Source organism: Oncorhynchus mykiss, chromosome 6, assembly GCF_013265735.2.
Source record: "Oncorhynchus mykiss isolate Arlee chromosome 6, USDA_OmykA_1.1, whole genome shotgun sequence".
In the NCBI taxonomy this organism is placed as follows: Eukaryota; Metazoa; Chordata; class Actinopteri; order Salmoniformes; family Salmonidae; genus Oncorhynchus; species Oncorhynchus mykiss.
In genome coordinates, this window is record NC_048570.1 from 33,036,454 (window position 1) to 33,055,841 (window position 19,388).

The 19,388-nt window shown below is 40.1% G+C and overlaps 1 protein-coding gene across 2 annotated transcripts in view; it reads left to right on the forward strand.

Annotated features, from left to right (window-relative positions):
* Positions 1–19,388, forward strand: part of iqgap2 (IQ motif containing GTPase activating protein 2) — an 84,552-nt gene that overhangs the window by 28,263 nt on the left and 36,901 nt on the right. For both annotated transcript variants that reach the window (XM_036979942.1, XM_036979941.1), the window contains exons 3-5: positions 14,615–14,771; positions 15,348–15,425; positions 16,341–16,417. In XM_036979942.1, the coding sequence (XP_036835837.1) occupies positions 14,615–14,771; positions 15,348–15,425; positions 16,341–16,417 (312 nt within the window). The remainder of the gene's footprint in view (positions 1–14,614; positions 14,772–15,347; positions 15,426–16,340; positions 16,418–19,388) is intronic.

Consider the following 19,388-nt stretch of genomic DNA (forward strand, 5'->3'; position numbering starts at 1 on the left):
GGCCCGACTTATATAAAATTTAGGTGAATGATGCGCCTTGCTCGTGGGAGACGACATGTTTACTGTTACCTTTTTTTGTCTCTCTTTTTTCCCCATCTCGCTCTTCTTATTCATTATGCATTAATACTCTTCCTGTCCTTTACATCAGGGAACTACAACACCCATGTGTGTCACTATAACCTTCCCAGCGTTGTATCTATACCCTCTTCAAATTCCCCTCTCCTCCACTACATCAGCTCTAGCCGGCCCTCTTTCCAACCTGCTACGCAATCAACTCACATGAAGTGTTCACTGTCATCAGACGGACATAGTATGATGTGCTGCTATCTCTATCAGCCACCCACACAAAGCCCTCTGTGCCTCCAGTCACACCTCTATTATTGACTTGTTATTGTGGTTATTTTTGCAAGGGCCAGCCTGGTTGTGTTTTTCCTTTAGTCCCCTGGGCCAGTTCGGTAGTCACAGTACTGCAGTGAGTGGAAAGTGGCCATGGCACTGTTCCAAGATGCTAGATTTACATTTGGTCATGTTAGTGCAGAAGTGTGCCGATCTGACACAGCACATTACTCCCAATGCACAGACCGGACACTCTGTGTGTGTGTTACTCATTCCACAACAAATGTGGTAGAAACGGGCTACAAATTGCTGTATGTGAAGTGTAAGTTATCCTGTTAGTTTATCAGTAACGGTGTACCTCCTTGTTACTGATTTAAAAATGGCTTGCTTCATGGGATGCATGAGGCACCAGTCATTCTCCAGTCCTGTTGCCCTAATTCTCCAGTTTTCCAGGAAAATTATGGCCCAGAATGACCGCATTGGACCAACTTATATCTGAGCCCATATTCACAAAGTGTCTCAGAATAGCAGTGCTGATCTAGGATTAGGTTCTTTCTGTCCATGTAATATTATCCATTATGGTCTTAAAGGCTAATCTGTTCTTCGATCAGCACTGCCACTCTGAGACACTTTAAGAATACAGGCTCTGGTTTCACTGAATGGTACTGGACTTAACTGGTGTTGGTTACTGCACCCTCAAAGGCTAAATGTGCCAAAGGTGTTCATGTTCCTGTTATTTTAGCCCAGACCAAGAGGCAGACCTGTTCTTGTCATCTACAAGTAGTCTGTTTTGCTGATTGTTTTTGCATTCTATTTAAGAAGAGTTGTTTTTTCTGTGTCCGTCACCATCCTCTCACGTTTCCTTTGATATACAATTTGCTGTAATAATACGTCCCCATAAACTCTCTCTTGGCATTCGCCAGCAGGGTTTTGGTGAAGAATTACAGCATATTATCACTTTAGCTATTCCCCTTTAGTAAGATTGTAGGACAAACAAAGGAATTTACAATGATAGTCAGATACAATGAACCTTTCATTCTGCAATGATACTGTACAATGCACAATGAAGTTAAGTGCATAAATCAATCAACATGATTGGGTACCATTGCACGGAATGGTCTGACTCGCCACAATAACATCATGTCTCCCCCGCTGTTTGTTGTGGTTGTCCATTAAGAACCACACGCTCAGATGAGTTAGTGCTGACAGAGGAGAGGGGATGGTGTGTTGCTTGTGTTCATTGTGCTGACGCGTGTTGCGGTAGTGTTGTCTTTGCTTTGGTGGTTTAGCCTATGTGCGCGCACACCTTTTTAATTAAAGAAGACTAAGGAGGGATGTTGTCATGAAAGGTTGGATGGAGGAGGCAGGCCTGATGGCTTGAGCAGGATGGAGGTGGGGTAGGTCTGATGGAGTGGGCAGGATGGATGGAGTGGGCAGGATGGAGAAGGGTAGGCTGGATTAGGGATGGGCATTTGACATTTTTTGACTGTTGGAGTACTCAAAAGATATATGTTCACATTTATCTAAAGGCCTATGCCAACAATGTGCAACAATGCCTAATTTATCATAACCAAACAGATAACAAATCATGATTGCTAAATTTAAGAACAATTTATTGAAACCGTAATATCAGCTGGTTATATTATTTAATGGAACACAATCTTTAAGAAGGCGGTAACTTCAACAGTGGCTCTAGCTTGTAGAAGTCTGTGGCTGTGCAATGGCATAGACAGGTTAGTCATATTTCCTGAGCCCTTATCACAGTCAAGACACCTGTTTTTTAGTAAAAGAAACGTGTTGTAATAAAATAGAACAGACAAAAACACAGTACATTTGAGGCATCTTAAAAAGTTAAAGTAATTCATAATGCTTTATTAAGAAGTGTAATAAACTACTGAGAATAAATAATAATAAGCATAATAAAGATACATTATATATGTAAAGCACTTTTCATTATGCAGAATAATCTCAAATTGCATAAAATTAAAACCAAATAAGACAAAAAATGGACACAACCCATGGGGCGGCGCACAATTGGCCCAGCGTCGTCCGGGTTAGGGAGGGTTGGCCGGAAGGGATATCCTTGTCTCATCGCGCACTAGTGACTCCTGTGGCGGGCCGGGCGCAGTGCACGCTGACCAGGTCGCTAGGTGTACGGTGTTTCCTCCGACACATTGGTGCGGCTGGCTTCCGGATTGGATGTGTGTTGTGTCAAGAAGCAGTGCTCCTTGGTTGGGTTGTGTTTCGGAGGACGCATGGCTCTCGACCTTCGCCTCTCCCGACCCCATACGGGAGTTGCAGCGATGAGACAAGACAGTAACTACTAACAATTGAATACCATGAAATTTGGGAGAAAAGGGGGTATAAAAAAAATGGCCACAACTACACAGGGCAGCTGACGCTAGAAGGACACCAAGGAGCACAGCTATAAACAGAAAGCCTTTCTAAAGAGTACTGTCTTTAGGCCTGTTTTAATGAGACGTAACAACTTTATTATGAATAACGTCTAACATGTCCAAGCAGTAGTGCATGATTCAGCATATTTTGATATGACAATCACTGAATACGGCTGCATGAGTTTTTGGTTGACTTTGTTTTTTCTTGTTATATTGTGCTGTCAAAATAGAGCTCCAGAATGTTCAGATAAAAAAAAAAGTACAATAGAGATGAATTTGTCTTCATCTTTATGTGGGCTAATATTATACACAGAGTATACAAAACATTAAGGACACCTGTCCCCATCGAAAAGGGCAGGCACAGCAGCAGGGCGGACATTTTTATTACAGGAAGGATGAGGATAATGCACTTACCTGTTTAACCAATTGATGGTTTTATCCACCCCAAAATTAGGACGTTTTGATTGAAGTGACCAGGTACCTTGTGCAGCTAGCAACAGTGCGATCAATTACAAATTTAGCTCACAGCCAAGTCAAAGGGTTACAAAATGCGACTAATTGGCCCTTTTGTGGCTTTGGTAATAATAACATTATCCTCTGTGTTGAACATACACCCCCCCACCAATTACAAGGAAATTCGTTTGTGAAACAAATCTTACCTTTACATTTTAAAGGGAACTTAACATTATTCTCACTTGATACACTTGCTACAATGTTCAACATCTAAATGACTGGTGTAAGTCCAGCTTTCAAGGGGTTTGTGCAATGATTTATATACACTAGATTTTATTTATTTTATTTTACCTTTATTCTACTAGACAAGTCAGTTAAGAACAAATTCTTATTTTCAATGACGGCCTAGTGGGTTAACTGCCTGTTCAGGGGCAGAACGACAGATGTGTACCTTGTCAGCTTGGGGATTTGAACTTGCAACCTTCTGGTTACTAGTCCAATGCTCTGACCACCAGATGATGGGGGGCACTGTTTAGAAGCTACCGCACCTCCATCTTGGCACTCCTAAAGTATGTTTTACAATGTTGGAAGTTATAGAAATGCAATTATTCATGTCTAAATTAGTTTTTGCTACGTTTATTCTATTACAGACACCTTAATGCATACGTTTAAATGATATGTGAGCTAAACATACAAAATAAACCTTTTTCGTAGCCCTTTACACAGGCTGATTTGGGCACTAAAAGCGCCTAAATTGGAATGTAGTGGCTTTACAGTAATAATCTATACATGATGTCCGAGCTCTGGCTCGCTTCACAGCGCTGCATAGGTTTTTTGACGCACAGACATTCTGAACTTGAGCACCTCACGCAACAAGAAGTTGCCCCATCCCTCCCAGTAATTGGTTAATTTTTTTGTTGTCTGAGTGAGGGAAATGCTGAACATGTAAGATGACTATGTATTTTGAAAGATGATGTGTTGAGGATTATGATAAATGCAGCTTTGATGTCATACTAGCATAAAATTCATATAAAGTGTCAACGTTTATGATCCATGATTTGATGTACTGTTACAAAATCATATCTTTAAAGACGCAATAATGGAAACATTGTAGCTTTTAAGAGCTTTCACAATGTATATGTCAGAGTTATATCTAAATGTTGTAACTTATATGATTAAATAAACTATTTGTGAGAAGATAAAATGTGATTTTAGCTTTCTAAATGAGAAATGTTTTTCATATTAAGTTTTACCCAGTCAGTAACCACGCCAACGTGAGCACAGACATTATGCCAAAAGGATGGAACGCCCCTTTTGCCAGAGTGCTTATAAAGGATCCCTAAAGAATTAACATATTAGACCAGTACATTGCCGGGTTGCTACTAGTGTGTAAAATGGTTTGAAACTACTAGACCAGTATATGTGCAGCGTGACCGACAGCGTGAGCTGAATGTTACGAAATGGTAAGACCCTCTGAAATTCAACAGAGAATAAGACTACTAGACTAAGACATGCACCGCCTACAGCTCTGCATGTAACGTAGTCTAGGAAACTCGACCGAAGATGAGAAATTAGGAACATTTCCCTATCAAACGACCATTGGAACGTCTAATGAATCCAGTCTAACGAACACTTCCAGAACAAAGCCAACTAGTAAGGACATTGTGACCTCTGGTGGACAACCTGAGACTTACATAACCAGAGACTTTCTGTCGGACTATTCGTCACAGATGGATCGAGGGGTTTCAACAGAGACGACAAAGACATATAAGCGTAAATATGTTGCATTTCTAAATCTGAATGAGTAGGTGTTAGGGTGCTAAATAACCATATTCACGATGAAAGTATTATTGAACTGTATGTACGATAGTTGAATTCCCTTTTCTCCTTCTCCCGCGCTTTCTTTCCCCACCCCTTTCATTGTGTAACCAGCCGTCATATGGGGTTAGTCCACTAGGGACTTTTCATTGGATTATGTTAGTAATCATTTCAACATATTGTGTGTGTTTATGTAATTCTGTGTGATTAGTTACACAAATTGTCTTGATGATTTATTTATCGCTGAATCATCATTTAGACTAGGGTTTGTGCAGAGTTGAAGTCAACGACATTCAGAATGAGATGATAATTAATACTTTACTGTTATTGATGTAAGAGATATTTATCTTTTGAGTTTAAGTCGGGAGATAGTAGCTCGTTAAATAACTTTTCCCATGGTACCCCAAGATTGCTTATGAGTTAACTTTTTAATAATTTAACAATTCACTTTTTATTGCTGCAGGGGCAGTATTGAGTAGCTTGGATGAAAAGGTGCCCATTGTAAACGGCCAGCTCCTCAGTCTCAGTTGCTAATATATGCATATTATTATTAGTATTGGATAGAAAACACTCAAGTTTCCAAAACTGTCAAAATATTGTCTGTGAGTATAACAGAACTGATATTGCAGGCGAAACCCTGAGGAAAATCAAAACAGGAAGTGGCTTCTATTTTCAAAACTCTATGTTCCATAGCCTCCCTTTGCTGAATTTAAAGGGATATGAACCAGGTTACTTTTCCTATCGCTTCCTCAAGGTGTCAACATTCTTCAGACATAGTTTCAGGCTTTTATTTTGAAAAATGAGCCAGAAAGATAACAACACGTCAAGTGGTCACATGATAGGTATTGCTTTTCCCTCTCCTACTGTGACATTTGTAGTTGATATATTATTGATTGTATATTTTAAAAACAACCTGAGAATTGATTATAAAAAACATTTGACATGTTTCTGTGGACATTATGGAAACTATTTGGAATTTTCGTCTGCGTTGTCGTGACCGCTCTTTCCTGTGGATTTCTGAACATAACGCACCAAACAAACAGAGGTATTTTGGATATAAAAATAATCTTTATGGAACAAAAGGAACATTTGTTGTGTAACTGGGAGTCTCGTGAGTGAAAACATCCGAAGATCATCAAAGGTAAACAAGCTACTTAATGCTAAGTGTACATAATGTTTTGTTATGCGATCGACAAACTTACACAAACGCTTGAATTGCTTTTGCTGTAAAGCATCATTTCAAAATCTGACATGACAGGTGGATTAACAAAAGGCTAAGCTGTGTTTTCCTAAATTGCACTTGTGATTTCATGAATATAAATATTTTTTGTAATATTTATTGAATGTAGCGCTATGCTATTTAGCGGTTGTTGATGACACTTATCCCGTTAGTGGGATTGCAGCCATAACAAGTTAACTTCTTAGTGATCCCTTCGCGCGCCAATCCCGTTAACAGGATTGATTTGACAAAACCCAGTGAAATAGCAGCGTGCCAAATTCAAAAACAGAAATACTCATAATAATAAATCATAAAAGTGTTATACATCGGTTTAAAGATGAATTTCTTGTTAAACCAGCCACAGTGTCAGATTTCAAAAAGGCTTTACGGCAAAAGCAAACCATGCTATTATCTGAGGACAGCACCCCATCAAACAAACATATGAAAATCATAATTCAACCTGCCAGGCGCGACACAAAAGTCAGAAATAACTATATAATTCATGGTTTACCATGAATGGCACTCCAATATGTCCATTAAACATCACAAATGGTCCTTTTTGTTCGATTAATTCTGTCGTTATATGCCCAAAATGTAAATTTATTTGGCGCGTTTGATTCTGAAAATACACCGGTTCCAACTTGCGGAACATGACTACAAAGTATCTAATAAGTTATCTGTAAACCTGATCCAAACATTTCAAACAACTTTCCTTTTCCAACTTTGGCTATTTTTAAACTTAAATAATCTATCAAATTTAAGACTGAATAAACTGTGTTCAATACCGGACGAAAACAAAGTGGAGCGAGCTTTCAGGTCACGCGCCCCAACCACAACAGTACACTAGACTCGACCCTCGTTCTGAACAGCCCTACTTCTTAATTTCTCAAAGGAAAAACCTCAACCAATTTCTAAAGACTGTTGACATCTAGTGGAAGCGATAGGAACTGCATGCAAGTGCCTTAGAAATCTAGATCCCCATAGAAAACCCATTTGAAAAGAGTGACCTAAAAAAAAACATTCCTGGATGGTTTGTCCTCTGGGTTTCGCCTGCCAAGTAAGTTCTGTTATACTCACAGACATAATTTTAACAGTTTCAGAAACTTTAGAGTTTTCTATCCAAATGTACCAATTTTATGCATATCCTAGCTTCTGGGCCTGAGTAGCAGGCAATTTACTTTGGGCTCACTTTTCATCCGGACATAGGACAATAGTGCCCCCTAGCCTTAAGAAGTTAAAGACTCTAAGAGTCATAAAAGTGCATTGAAATTGCTTAGGAACTGTGCACACTTTGGAGAGGTGTGTGGGCAATTGGAGATACCAGTGGGTCCTCTCATTTAAATCCTTGTAATTGTTTTGTCTTATGTTGCATCTACCCCCCATTTTCCAGGAATATTATTTTACTGAATGTATCCAGGGTACTTTCAGATTTCGTTATCAGCAAATGTGGTGAACAGTAGAGTAAATGTAAAATGCAAATAAAATCAACAGTAATGTTTTTGGATTCAATCTTGTCAGGTGAACTGTTGTGTACTCACCTTTTGGTCTAAAATTGTTCCTGTAATCTCCAAGCTGTTCCTTTTCAATTGCTACCATGATTATTGAAATTATTTTCATATTTCTGTAAAAAAAAAACATTTCAATTTAGCCCTGTCCATGTAGGCCAATTCCCAGGAGTAAAGGTTTAAAAAAAATACATTTTTTTGAAAGTTGTAATGTTACTGTCGATCTACACAAAATACTCATGTCAAAGGGATTTTTTTTTCTTAAAGATGAATAAAAATATACCCTGATTAGTAATTATTCACCCCACATAAGTATTCACCCCTCAATACATCTTAGAAACACCTTTGACAGCAATTACAGCTGTGTGTCTTCTTGGGTAAGTCTCATTAAGAGCTTTGCACAACTGTATTATGCAATATTTGCCCATTCTTTAAAAACTTCTAAAAGCTCTGTCAAGATATTGGGGGTCATGGCTAGACAGCAAATTTCAAGTCTTGCCCTAGAATTTTAAGCAGATGTAAGTTAACTGTAACTTTGCCACTCAGGAACATTCACTCGCTTCTTGGTAAGCAGCTCCAGTGAATATTTGCCTTTGTTGTAGGTTATTGTCCTGCTGAAATGTGAATTCCCCTCCCAGTGTCTGGTGTAAAGCAGACTGAAGTAGGTTTTCCTCGAGGATTTTGCTTCCATTTATTTTCATCCTGAAAAACTCCCCAGTTTAATGTGTGGCCTAAGGTGTTGGTTCCAAAAAGCCTTTGTATGCTGGACAGTGAGTGTGGGAGCTGGATCAATGGCCTCTTCTCACTGGGTCAGTACCAGTCAATTAATGACACAGACCGAGACGGTTATCATCACTAAGAATGTCAGTCCATTTATAGACACACTGACGTGTAATGTGTTATGTCAGTAGCTGCTTGTATACAGTGCTGTGAAAAGTATTTGCCCCCTTTGTAATTTTCTCTACTTTTGCATTTTCTTTTTATATTGAATGTTATCAGATCTTTGACCAACACCTAATACTAGTTAAAGGGAACCCGAGTGAACAAATAACACAACAATTACATGCATAACTTTGTTTATGAAATAAATTAACACCCAATGCCCTTTGTGAAAAAGTAATTGCCCCCTTACACTCAATAACTGGTTGTGCCACCTGTACCTGCAAGAGCTCCAACCAAACACTTACTGTAGTTGTTGATCAGTCTCTCATGTCCCTGTGGGGAATTTTGGCCCACACTCCCATTCAGAACTGCTGTAACTCATTGACATTTGTGTGTTTTCAAGCATGAACTGCTTGTTTTCAAGTCCTACTACAATATCTCAATTGGGATTAGGTCTGTACTTTTGACTAGGCCATCCCAAAACTTAAAATCTGTTGCTTTTTAGAAATGTTTCATGTAGACTTATTGTCCGTTTTTTAATCATTGCTGCTGTTCAGCTTCAGCTTACAGAAGGATGGCCTGACATTCTGCTGTATAATTCTGATACAGAGCATAATTAATGGTTCCTTCTATTAAGGCAAGTCATCCAGGTCCAGAGGCAGCAAACCGTCACACGTCCCCAAACCGTCACACTACCACCACCATGCTTAAATGTTGGTATGAGGTTCTTACTGTGGAATGCAGTGTTTGGTTTTCGCCAGGCATTATGGAACTCAAGTTGTCCAAAAAGTTTGACATTTGAATCACCTGTCCATAGAACATTCTTCCAAGAGTCTTGACCATCCAGGTGCTTCCAGGGTGCTTTTTGACAAACTTGACGACATTGTTCTTGGACCATGGACTGTAGGTACAGGCAAAAGCCAATATTGACTCTCGTGGCACTAGTGTAGGCGGCCATTCAGCCAGTCAGGTGATGGCTCACATGCTCTTAGATCTCAGGTAAGGGACAGACCAAGGTTCTGTTTGTTTATATCTGCTTGTATCCATGACGACAGCTTTCATATCGAGAGAAGTTAACTGAAGCCAAAAAACGAGCGGGAAATTCATAGGTTGCACCTTTGTCACGTCATGCTATTGTTATGAACATTCTCAAGCCGCCCTCTGCCGGCTGCACCATTGAGGTGCACAAAAGTCATTAGAAGCCCAGTCATTCTGAATGGAGGCTAACGACTGTTTAGTCTAAATTACACTAGTGTCTTGGAAATACGATGACATTGGTGAAGTAGGCAAATATTTAGTAGGAAACAACTTTGCCATCATTAACATGTTGTCAAATTCCAACTTTAGACAATGGCAATGTTGTCATTAGCTAGCAAAGTTAGCTAACGTTAGCATTGCTAGCTATTTGACTATCAAAAATCTGGTGGTCTCCCCTCAATCTTAGCTAGCCAGCTAACATTATACTGCATCTAAAGTCAATCTGGTGACATCAAAATGATGACAAAAGCTTGTCCTACTAATTATTTCCCATCTTTTGAAATGTCATTGTATTCCCAAGACACTGTAATGCACTTTTGATGAAATCTTCATCAGCGCTCATTGACAATGCATTCAGTAGAATGCTCAGTCGGTCATCAGTCCAAAACAAATGTTCAAAACAATATTGTGACGAAAACAACCCATGAATAGATCATTTCCCCCCTAACTTCAGACATACACTAGCAGTTGGAGGATGTAATCACCTTGATCTCAACATTTAAATGGACTGGAAAATAACAGTACGTTTTGCGACTAAAAACACTCTTTTAGCTAGCTGACCACCGATTTTCATTGCTGTTTATGAAATTTAGATATCAAGTTTTCAAAAAAGTTACACACACACACACACACACACACACATTTTTGTGGCACTGCTGTATATTGTAAAATTCGACTGCGCGACAGACCACAATTTAATATCCAACTTTTTAGCAAAATGATTCATACTCATTTACATGTTCATATTAAACCTATCTACTTTCTCCAAACATATATAAGATTAATCTGTAAAATAAATGAAACATTATTTGGTTACAACACTGAAGAAGATGTTAGTGAAGAAAAAATTAAGAGTCTACAGGACTTACTGGAAGGCTAGCCAACAAGTCAACTATCTTGTAAACACTTTGGATGCGAGGTTGATGTCTCTTTTTTGAACATAATTAAATGGATATATCTTGTAATTGAACAAAATAATAAGGTGGCCAATAACTGTTGACCAAATGCTGAATTTAATTTTGTATTGTTGCTAAACCGCTTTTCAAAAAGCTGATAGTAGTTGTATTTCCACTGAAATGTCAAATATGCTAATTGCTAACCTGTTAGCAATTTTTTTTTGCGACACCAATAATCACAAAACATTGATGGCTTGATCACAAGATAACACTGAAGGTAATGTATTTCTTAAACGCTGTTGAATATGCCGATAATACAGGGTGCTACTCTAGGTTCAAAGGGTCCGGCTTTGTTCCAAACATTGTATTTTGTTCTGGAAAATTCCACGGTAATGTAATTACGCTGAGACTAGAGCTGTGACGGTAATTTAATAACCCTGTAACTGACGGTTATGTATGAAGACCGTCATGAAAAATAAAATGACTAATTCATTTTTGGGGGGGTATTCACTTTTTTCCCCAAGTAGATAAACTACATAAATTGTTATACAATGCATGTTTTCATTGCTTGCTAGTAATAAATAAATCAGTGTTCTTTCAAAAATTGTTATCTGTTTCTGACTATTCATTATTCAACAGCAGTCGACAAGGTTGTTCTGGTTCTGAGGCCTATTATGCACTAATGTTGTCAAAAGGACAACGTGCCAATCCTCTCCAACCTGGCATGGTACAGTGCCTTTGCGAAACTATTCAGACCCCTTCGATTTCTTCATATTAGATTGTATTACATAGTGGGATTCAAATGGATTTAACTGCACTTTTCTTGTCAACAAAGTCCTCGAATGTCAAAGTGGAAGATTTTATTTTTTAAGCTGAATCCAAAATGTATAACTAAAATATATGGATGGGCATTTGACATTTCTTGACGGTTTGACTACTCCCGTGATTATTTTGTTGTACTCGAATGACATCGTCATTTTTAATTTTTTAATTTTTACCTTTATTTTACTAGGCAAGTCAGTTAAGAACAAATTCTTATTTTCAATAACGGCCTAGTGGGTTAACTGCCTGTCCAGGGGCAGAACGACAGATTTGTACCTTGTCAGCTCGGGGATTTGAACTTGCAACCCTCCGGTTACTAGTCCAACGCCCTAACCACTAGGCTACCCTGCCGCCGTCATTGCGCTAACGCTAGTTAGCATTGGCTCGCAAAACTACTTCTAACCCGCTCAAGAAACCCTTGAATGAGTAGGTGTGTCCAAACTTTTGACTGGTACTGTATGTTACTGTTGTCTTAGGCCTACAAAACTAGCGGTCAAGCAGGGAAATGGTTCCAAACTTTTGACTGGTACTGTACATTTAACCAAAATCTACGCATCAAAAACAAGACAAAAAATAAAAGAAAAGCAGTAAAGTGTAATGCAATAGTGAAATTACATGTCTTTTGAGTCTGATAGCATCTGTGTTGTCAATATCAAAATGTGACAATCCTCTCCAATCTGACATTTTATTCATTTGTATACCAGACTAACATTGAGGTAATAACTGGAATAATAATAATTAAATGCATAATAATGAAGTGTAATGGTAATAGTAAAGTTGCAGAGAGAAGCCATGCGTTAATTTTTATTCTGATATGTGTCAATCCTCCCATTATGTGGCCATGTTTTCCCAAAACTGCAGATAGAATGGGGTGTCAGCTATGACAGGACACCTTGAGTATGAAAACATCTATTTTGGGTATTGAACTACAGTAAGAATTACAGAACTATGGAATTACATCATGGGTCCCTGATTTGTACTACACATAAATGCATAATTATGGATATGAATGTTGTTCTCTTCATGGTGATGTATCCTGAATAGGTACACAATTAGAAAAATGCAATATCATCCTTTGAATGTATGGGTGTTGTTCTACACACTGGCTATTATTCTAATGAGCTTTGCCCCTAAACAAGACCACATTTGGTTGGACCAGACCAAATCTGAACCAATCATGGACGTCTGTTTCACAAGTTTGAACATCGCAGGACAGGACAGTACAGTACATTATACTGTACTTGACTCTATACTGCTGTACTGGACTGCACTCTAAATGTTTGGGCCAAATTGGAGCCTCGCGAGGGGTGTAGCAGTCTAAGGCACTGCATCGCAGTGCTTGAGGTGTCACTATAGACCCGGGTTTGATCCCAGGCTGTATCACAGCCGGCCACGACCTGGAGACCCATGAGGCGGCACACAATTGGCCCAGCGTCATCTGGGTTAGGGAGGGTTTAGCCGACCGGGATGTCCTTGTCCCATTGCGCTATAGCGACTCCTTGTGGCGGGCCAGGTGCATGCACACTGACTTCGGTCACCAGTTGTAGTGTTTCCTCCGAACACATTGGTGCGGCCGTCTTCTGGGTTAAGCGAGCAGTGTGTTAAGAAGCAGTGCGGCTTGGCAGGGTCGTGTTTCGGAGGACGCATTGCTCTCGACCTTCGCTTCTCCCGAGTCCCATTGCTGCAACTCCCGTACGGACAAGACTGTAACTACCAATTAGATATCACAAAATTGGGGAGAGAAGGAATGTGTAAAAAAAAAAAAAAAAAGTACAAAAATTTTATTCAGGTCAAATCAAGGCCATTCCAGACCGGCCCAAAAAACGTCTATGGACGTTGAAATCAAGGTCAGGGCAGACTGACCCACCTTCAATAACTTTTGAACGTCCGGTGTCAGTCAGTGCTCAGTGGGTGCAGATGCTGGTTACAGTAAATAAAGAGAGGGGCTCATGGGTAGGTGTAATTAAGAGCCAGGAGAGTTAACATGAGAGATGGGGAGAGAGATGAGCTGAACAACAGTATGCCAGTGGAAGGGAGAACAGTAGCAGGTGATCCAAATGTGTTTACTATGATTTTGTCACTACTATGATTTTCCATTGTAGCCAATTAAATAGCTGGAATTCCGATTTGGTAACAGAATTATGAGTTATAATCACTTAAATGTATATCAGTAAAAACACAAACTAATTGTTAGGCCTGTGTGTGGGTTTTTGGTAAATTAATTACAAGGCACAAGGCAATGGTTCTTAAACTTACAGAAATTATTTCTCAAACTAAATAAGTGTGGTTATTAGTTGGCAAGGGTCTTTACTTCAACAATATTGCGTTTTGTGAATTTCTAATTTCTTTTAACTTTTTCTAGTAGAGGTTTTCTAAGTCCTCTTTTCAATACGTTTGACCAGAAATCAAAGCCATTACTTAGGCCCAATTTTCTGGATGGAAAATGGTTGAAAAAATGTATCTATTCTTTAATTTCCCAAAAATATAGGTTCTCAGCCTTCATTTGACACCCAATTTGATATGCTTGAACGTCACATGTGTGTGCTCATGGGTCCTTTTAAATGGAAATTACATTATCCATACGCTCCTTCCTCAAAGCTGTGATAGTTAAATGTACCTACGAAGTTCTGGGATCTGTGTCTCTGCTTGTGTTTATCTGGCCTCACCGTTAGGATAAAAAGTCAGGACAGGACCCTATACCCAGCCTAACAAATCATCGAAAGGAAACATTGCTCCGTGTTTCTAGAAAATAACTTATTATTCTGTTGTGATATCAGTGTCTCTTCCCTATTGCTCCATATGAATGACTTGAGAGATGTGGCCATTTTGTTGTGAGATCCCTCAGTTTATGTTCCAATCGTCTCCAAATGAATGACAACAGATGTTGCCATCATAGAATTAGTAGAACGGGCATCCCCATTCAGGTCAATTATGCCATAATGGGTGCCCCCCAAAGGAGCAAAGCAGGAAACATTTTTGATTTATTTCCATGTTTTCCGTTCTGAGATCAGTGTTTGTGCGTATCCCCAGGTGGATGGAGGCGTGTGTAGAGGAGGAGCTGCCGCCCACCACAGAGCTAGAGGAGGGTCTGAGGAACGGAGTCTACCTTGGAAAACTGGCTAAGTTCTTCGCCCCCAAGATGGTGTCTGAGAAGAAGATCTACGACAGGGACCAGGCCCGCTACAAGGTGACCTTTGTCCTCTTACCACGGAATACTCTTACACTTCAGATCAACATTCTATCAAGTTGGCATGATGCCATTTCTTATCAAGCTCTGTTGAAGCTCTTATCAAGTTACTTGACACTATTTTTCAGACCATTAATTTAGCTAAACTACTAGGATACTGAATAAAACTGACACACACGACCACAAATCTGGGTGGTAGTAGGCACTATCTAGTCCGCCCCCCCCCCTCTCCCCCACACCATCTCCCCTCTATCTAGTTCTTCTGCTCTCCCGCACACTTCCTCCCCTATCTAGTACCCCCCCCCCACACACACACATCTCCATGGAGTCAGACAGGAAGTGTCTAATCCCAGATCCATTGCAGACATTTCCACTTCCTGTCAACCATCTCCCATGGGGCAGAGAGATAGCAACCCCCCTACAGCCAGCAGCTGTGCTGACACAACACACTCACTCAAACACACACACTCCATCTTTTGGTGCGTGCGTTTCCTACCAAAAACATGCTATTTGTTATATACAACAGACTCAGTTGCTGGGATCTAATGTTTCTGCTTTGCCTGTGTTTGTCTCCAGCACACAGGACTTCACTTCAGACACACAGACAACACGGTGCAGTGGCTACGGGCCATGGAATCTGTAGGACTACCCAAGGTAAAACTAACACACACACTGCCCAAGTCCCTCCTTCCAGCGGCATACAGTATCATAACCTGGTAGTAACTGGTGATATTACAAGGTTGAGTTGCCTGTTTTATGACAGATTTTACTAAGTCAAAGGACACACATACACATACGCAGACAAACACCTGTGAGACTTTCACTGGGCCAGGTAAATGGAGCACGCCGTTCTACTGCTTTCTTATGAGAGGCCTGAGACCAACGCTAGGAGGGTGTAGCTGTGGTGCCTGTACTACTATTGCTACCACAAATAGAGTGTTATCAGCACCAATGCATCTTTTATGGGCAGTGACAAAAGATTTCCCACTGGAGCTGATATGGAGAATGCTACCTTATCGTCATGCCATGTGATGGTAAGACTGGAACCGCTCTGGAGATGCCTGTTTGATGATCAAATCAATCGATTAGTTCCTCTGTTTTGGGGGAAGCAGAATCTTAGGAGTAGACATACAACTAATGAATATGAGATATTGTTTATTCATATGGTTATTATGGGCTCTTGTCATTATTGATGCTTGAAAATGTTTCTCTATTCATTTTAATTGACAAGAATGATCAGGGCAGGGGAATAGGTTGCTTCACGGTTGTTCCCTTCACTGTTGTCCAGCAGTGCTGTTCCCTTTGGAGAAAACACATGCACGTACAGAGCAGCCAGATGTACTGTATGTATAGTGAGAAAGGAAGCACACACTGTAATTAAATGTGTGTGGCAGTGACCAGGAGGATACAGAGGAATAGTGTCAGACTGCCACAGCTTGAAAATTGAAACTGACAGCCTGAAAGATGTAGTGTTCTTGATATGACTCCTTGGCCGCTGCACTAAACAAGGTATCAGAAGACACTAATGAAAGATCCATGACTAATGCCTCCTCTGGTTTCTACTTTCAGATATTCTATCCCGAAACGACAGATGTGTACGATCGCAAAAACATGCCCAAGGTAGTGTACTGCATACACGCACTAAGGTAAGACAGAATTCCAACGAGTTTTTTTGTCAATTACTGACACCCCCCCCCCCCCCCCCCTTCCCCTTTAGGCTTACTGCTTACATCATCTTACTCTTTGTGTCTACCACACACTAGTCTATTTCTTGTTTCTGTTTCTTCACTACACTTTATATTGTGGAGGTCTACAGTGCATTCAGAAAGTATTCAGACCTCTTGACTTAACACATTTTGTTACGTTACAGCCTTATTCTAAAATGGATGAAATAAAGAATCTACACACAATACCCCATAATGACAGTGAAAAACTTTTTTTTAGAAATGTTTGCAAATCTATAAAAATAAAAACTGAAATACATTATTTACAAAAAAAGTACAGAGATCCTTGATGGAAACGCTCAGGGCCTCAGACAGGGGCTTTCTAACAGGACAACGACCCTAAGCACACAGCCAAGACAACGCAGGAGTGGCTTCGGGACAAGTCTCAATGTCCTTGAGTGGCCCAGCCACCATACCCAAGAAGACTCGAGGCTGTAATCGGTGCCAAAGGTGCTTCAACAAAGTACTGAGTATAGGGTCTGAATACTTATGTAAATGTGGTATTTCAGTTTGTTTTTATTTGCAAACATTACTAAAAACCTGTTTTTGCTTGGTCATTATGGGGTATAGTGTGCAAATTGATGAGTCAAGAGGTCTGAATACTTTCCAAATGCACTGTATGTTTTTAGCTCATCTTCTGAGGTTTGATGAGTCCTAAAAGCATATCACATGATATCACTGTCTAAAGGGGATCATTTGAAAAAGCTAACAAGATTGTGTGAAACAAGAGAAGTGAAAAAGACTGGATGAACGTTGACTTTGAAACTATTATAGTCTGTGGTCCTTTTGGTTTCAGTTTGTGGTTAAAACATGTGCCATCTTCAACATTTGAGTGACAAAGGTGTGGCAATAAGCAGTCATTTCCCAAACTCACTCTCGGAACAGATGAGGTGACTTCCTGTACACGTTGAAACCGTCTGTAGACAGGAAATGACTCAATCTGTAGGCCTAGGCTGTCTCAAGTCATTTAGTGTCTCCTTTGATAATATTGTCCAAGTATACAAGTGATGGCAATGATGTCATTCTCACACATTATATCATCAGGCTCTAGAAGTAAAGCCAGATGTTGTTTTGGAAGCTGGAGTAGAAGTGTATGTCTCTCAGCTTTATTGTTTTTTAATAAATAGGCCTACAGTAGTTCCATCTTTTTATCTGATTTATCTTATTTTCATGTGCAATCCTAACTTGCAGTGAGAACAAGTGAAATACCTGTATTATATAAGAGGAACTGGAAATGGTTTTCATCCTGCTCAGAGGGGATTTAACTTCACATCCTCCAGCGTTAGGCTTTCTTCTCTACTGTGCATTCGGAAAGTATTCAGACCCCTTGACTTCTTCTACAGATCTTGTTACATTACAGCCTTATTTTAAAATGGATTAAATCACTTTTTTGCCTCATCAATCTACACACAATACCCCATAATGACAAAGCAAAAACAGGTTTTTATAGATGTTAGCAAATTTATAAAAAATAACAAACTTATGTAAATAAGATAAGCATACAGACTCTTTGCTATGATACTCGAAATTGAGCTCCGGTGCATCCTGTTTCCATTGACCATCCTTGAGCTGTTTCAACAACCTGATTGGAGTCCACCTGTGGTGTTTTCAATTGATTGGACATGATTTGGAAAGGCACACACCTGTCTGTATAAGATCCCACAGTTGACAGTGCATGTCAGAGCAAAAACCAAGCCATGAGGTCAAAGGAATTGTCCGTAGAGCTCAGAGACAGGATTGTGTCAAAGCACAGATCTGGGTAAGGGTACGAAAACATTTCTGCAGCATTTGAATGTCCCCAAGAACACAGTGGCTTCCATCATTATTACATGGAAGAAGTGTGGAACCACCACGACTCTTTCTAGAGCTGGCCAGCCAAACTGAGCAATTGGGGGTGAAGGGCCTTGGTCAGGGAGGTGACCAAGAACCCGATGGTCACTCTGACAGAGCTCCGGAGTTCCTCTGTGGAGATGGGACAACCATCTCTGCAGCACTCAACCAATCAGGCCTTTAGGGTAGTGTGGCCAGATGGAGCCATTCCTCAGTGAAAGGCACATGACAGCCCGATTGGACTATGTCAAAAGGCACCTAAAGACTCTCAAACCATGAGACACAAGATTCTCTAGTCTGATGAAACCAAGATTGAACTCTTTGGCCTGAATGCCAAGCGTCACGTCTGGAGGAAACCTGGTACCATCCCTACGGTGAAGCATGGTGGTGGCAGCATCATGCTGTGGGGATGTTTTTTCAGCAGCAGGGACTAGGAACTGGGAGACTAGTCAGGATCGAGAGAAAGCTGAATGGAGCAAAGTACAGAGATCCTTGATGAAAACCTGCTCCAAAGCACTCAGGACCTCAGACTGGGGCAAAAGTTCACCTTCCAACAGGACAAGACTATAAGCACACAACCAAGACAACGCAGGATTTGGGTTTGGGACAAATCTTGGGACAAATCTCTGAATGTCCTTGAGTGGCTCAGCCAGAGCCTGGACTTGAACCCGATCGAACATCTCTGGAGAGACCTGAAAATAGCTGTGTAGCGACGCTCCTCATCCAACCTGACTGCGCTTGAGGGGATCGGCAGAGAAGAATGGGAGAAACTCCTCCCAATACAGGTGTGCCAAGCTTGTAGCATCATACCCAAGAAGACTCTAGGCTGTAATCACTGCCAAAGGTAGTGATTAGTGAGTAAAGGGTCTGAATTCTTAAGTAATTTCAGTGTAATTCTTTTTTATACATTTGCTAAAGAAAAAATAAATAGTTTTTGCTTTGTCATTATGGGGTATTATGTGTAGATTAATTAGTGTAAAAAAACTATTAAATATGTTTTAGAATAAGGCTATGCGTAACAAAATGTGGAAAGTCAAGGGGTCTGAATACTTTCTGAATGCAC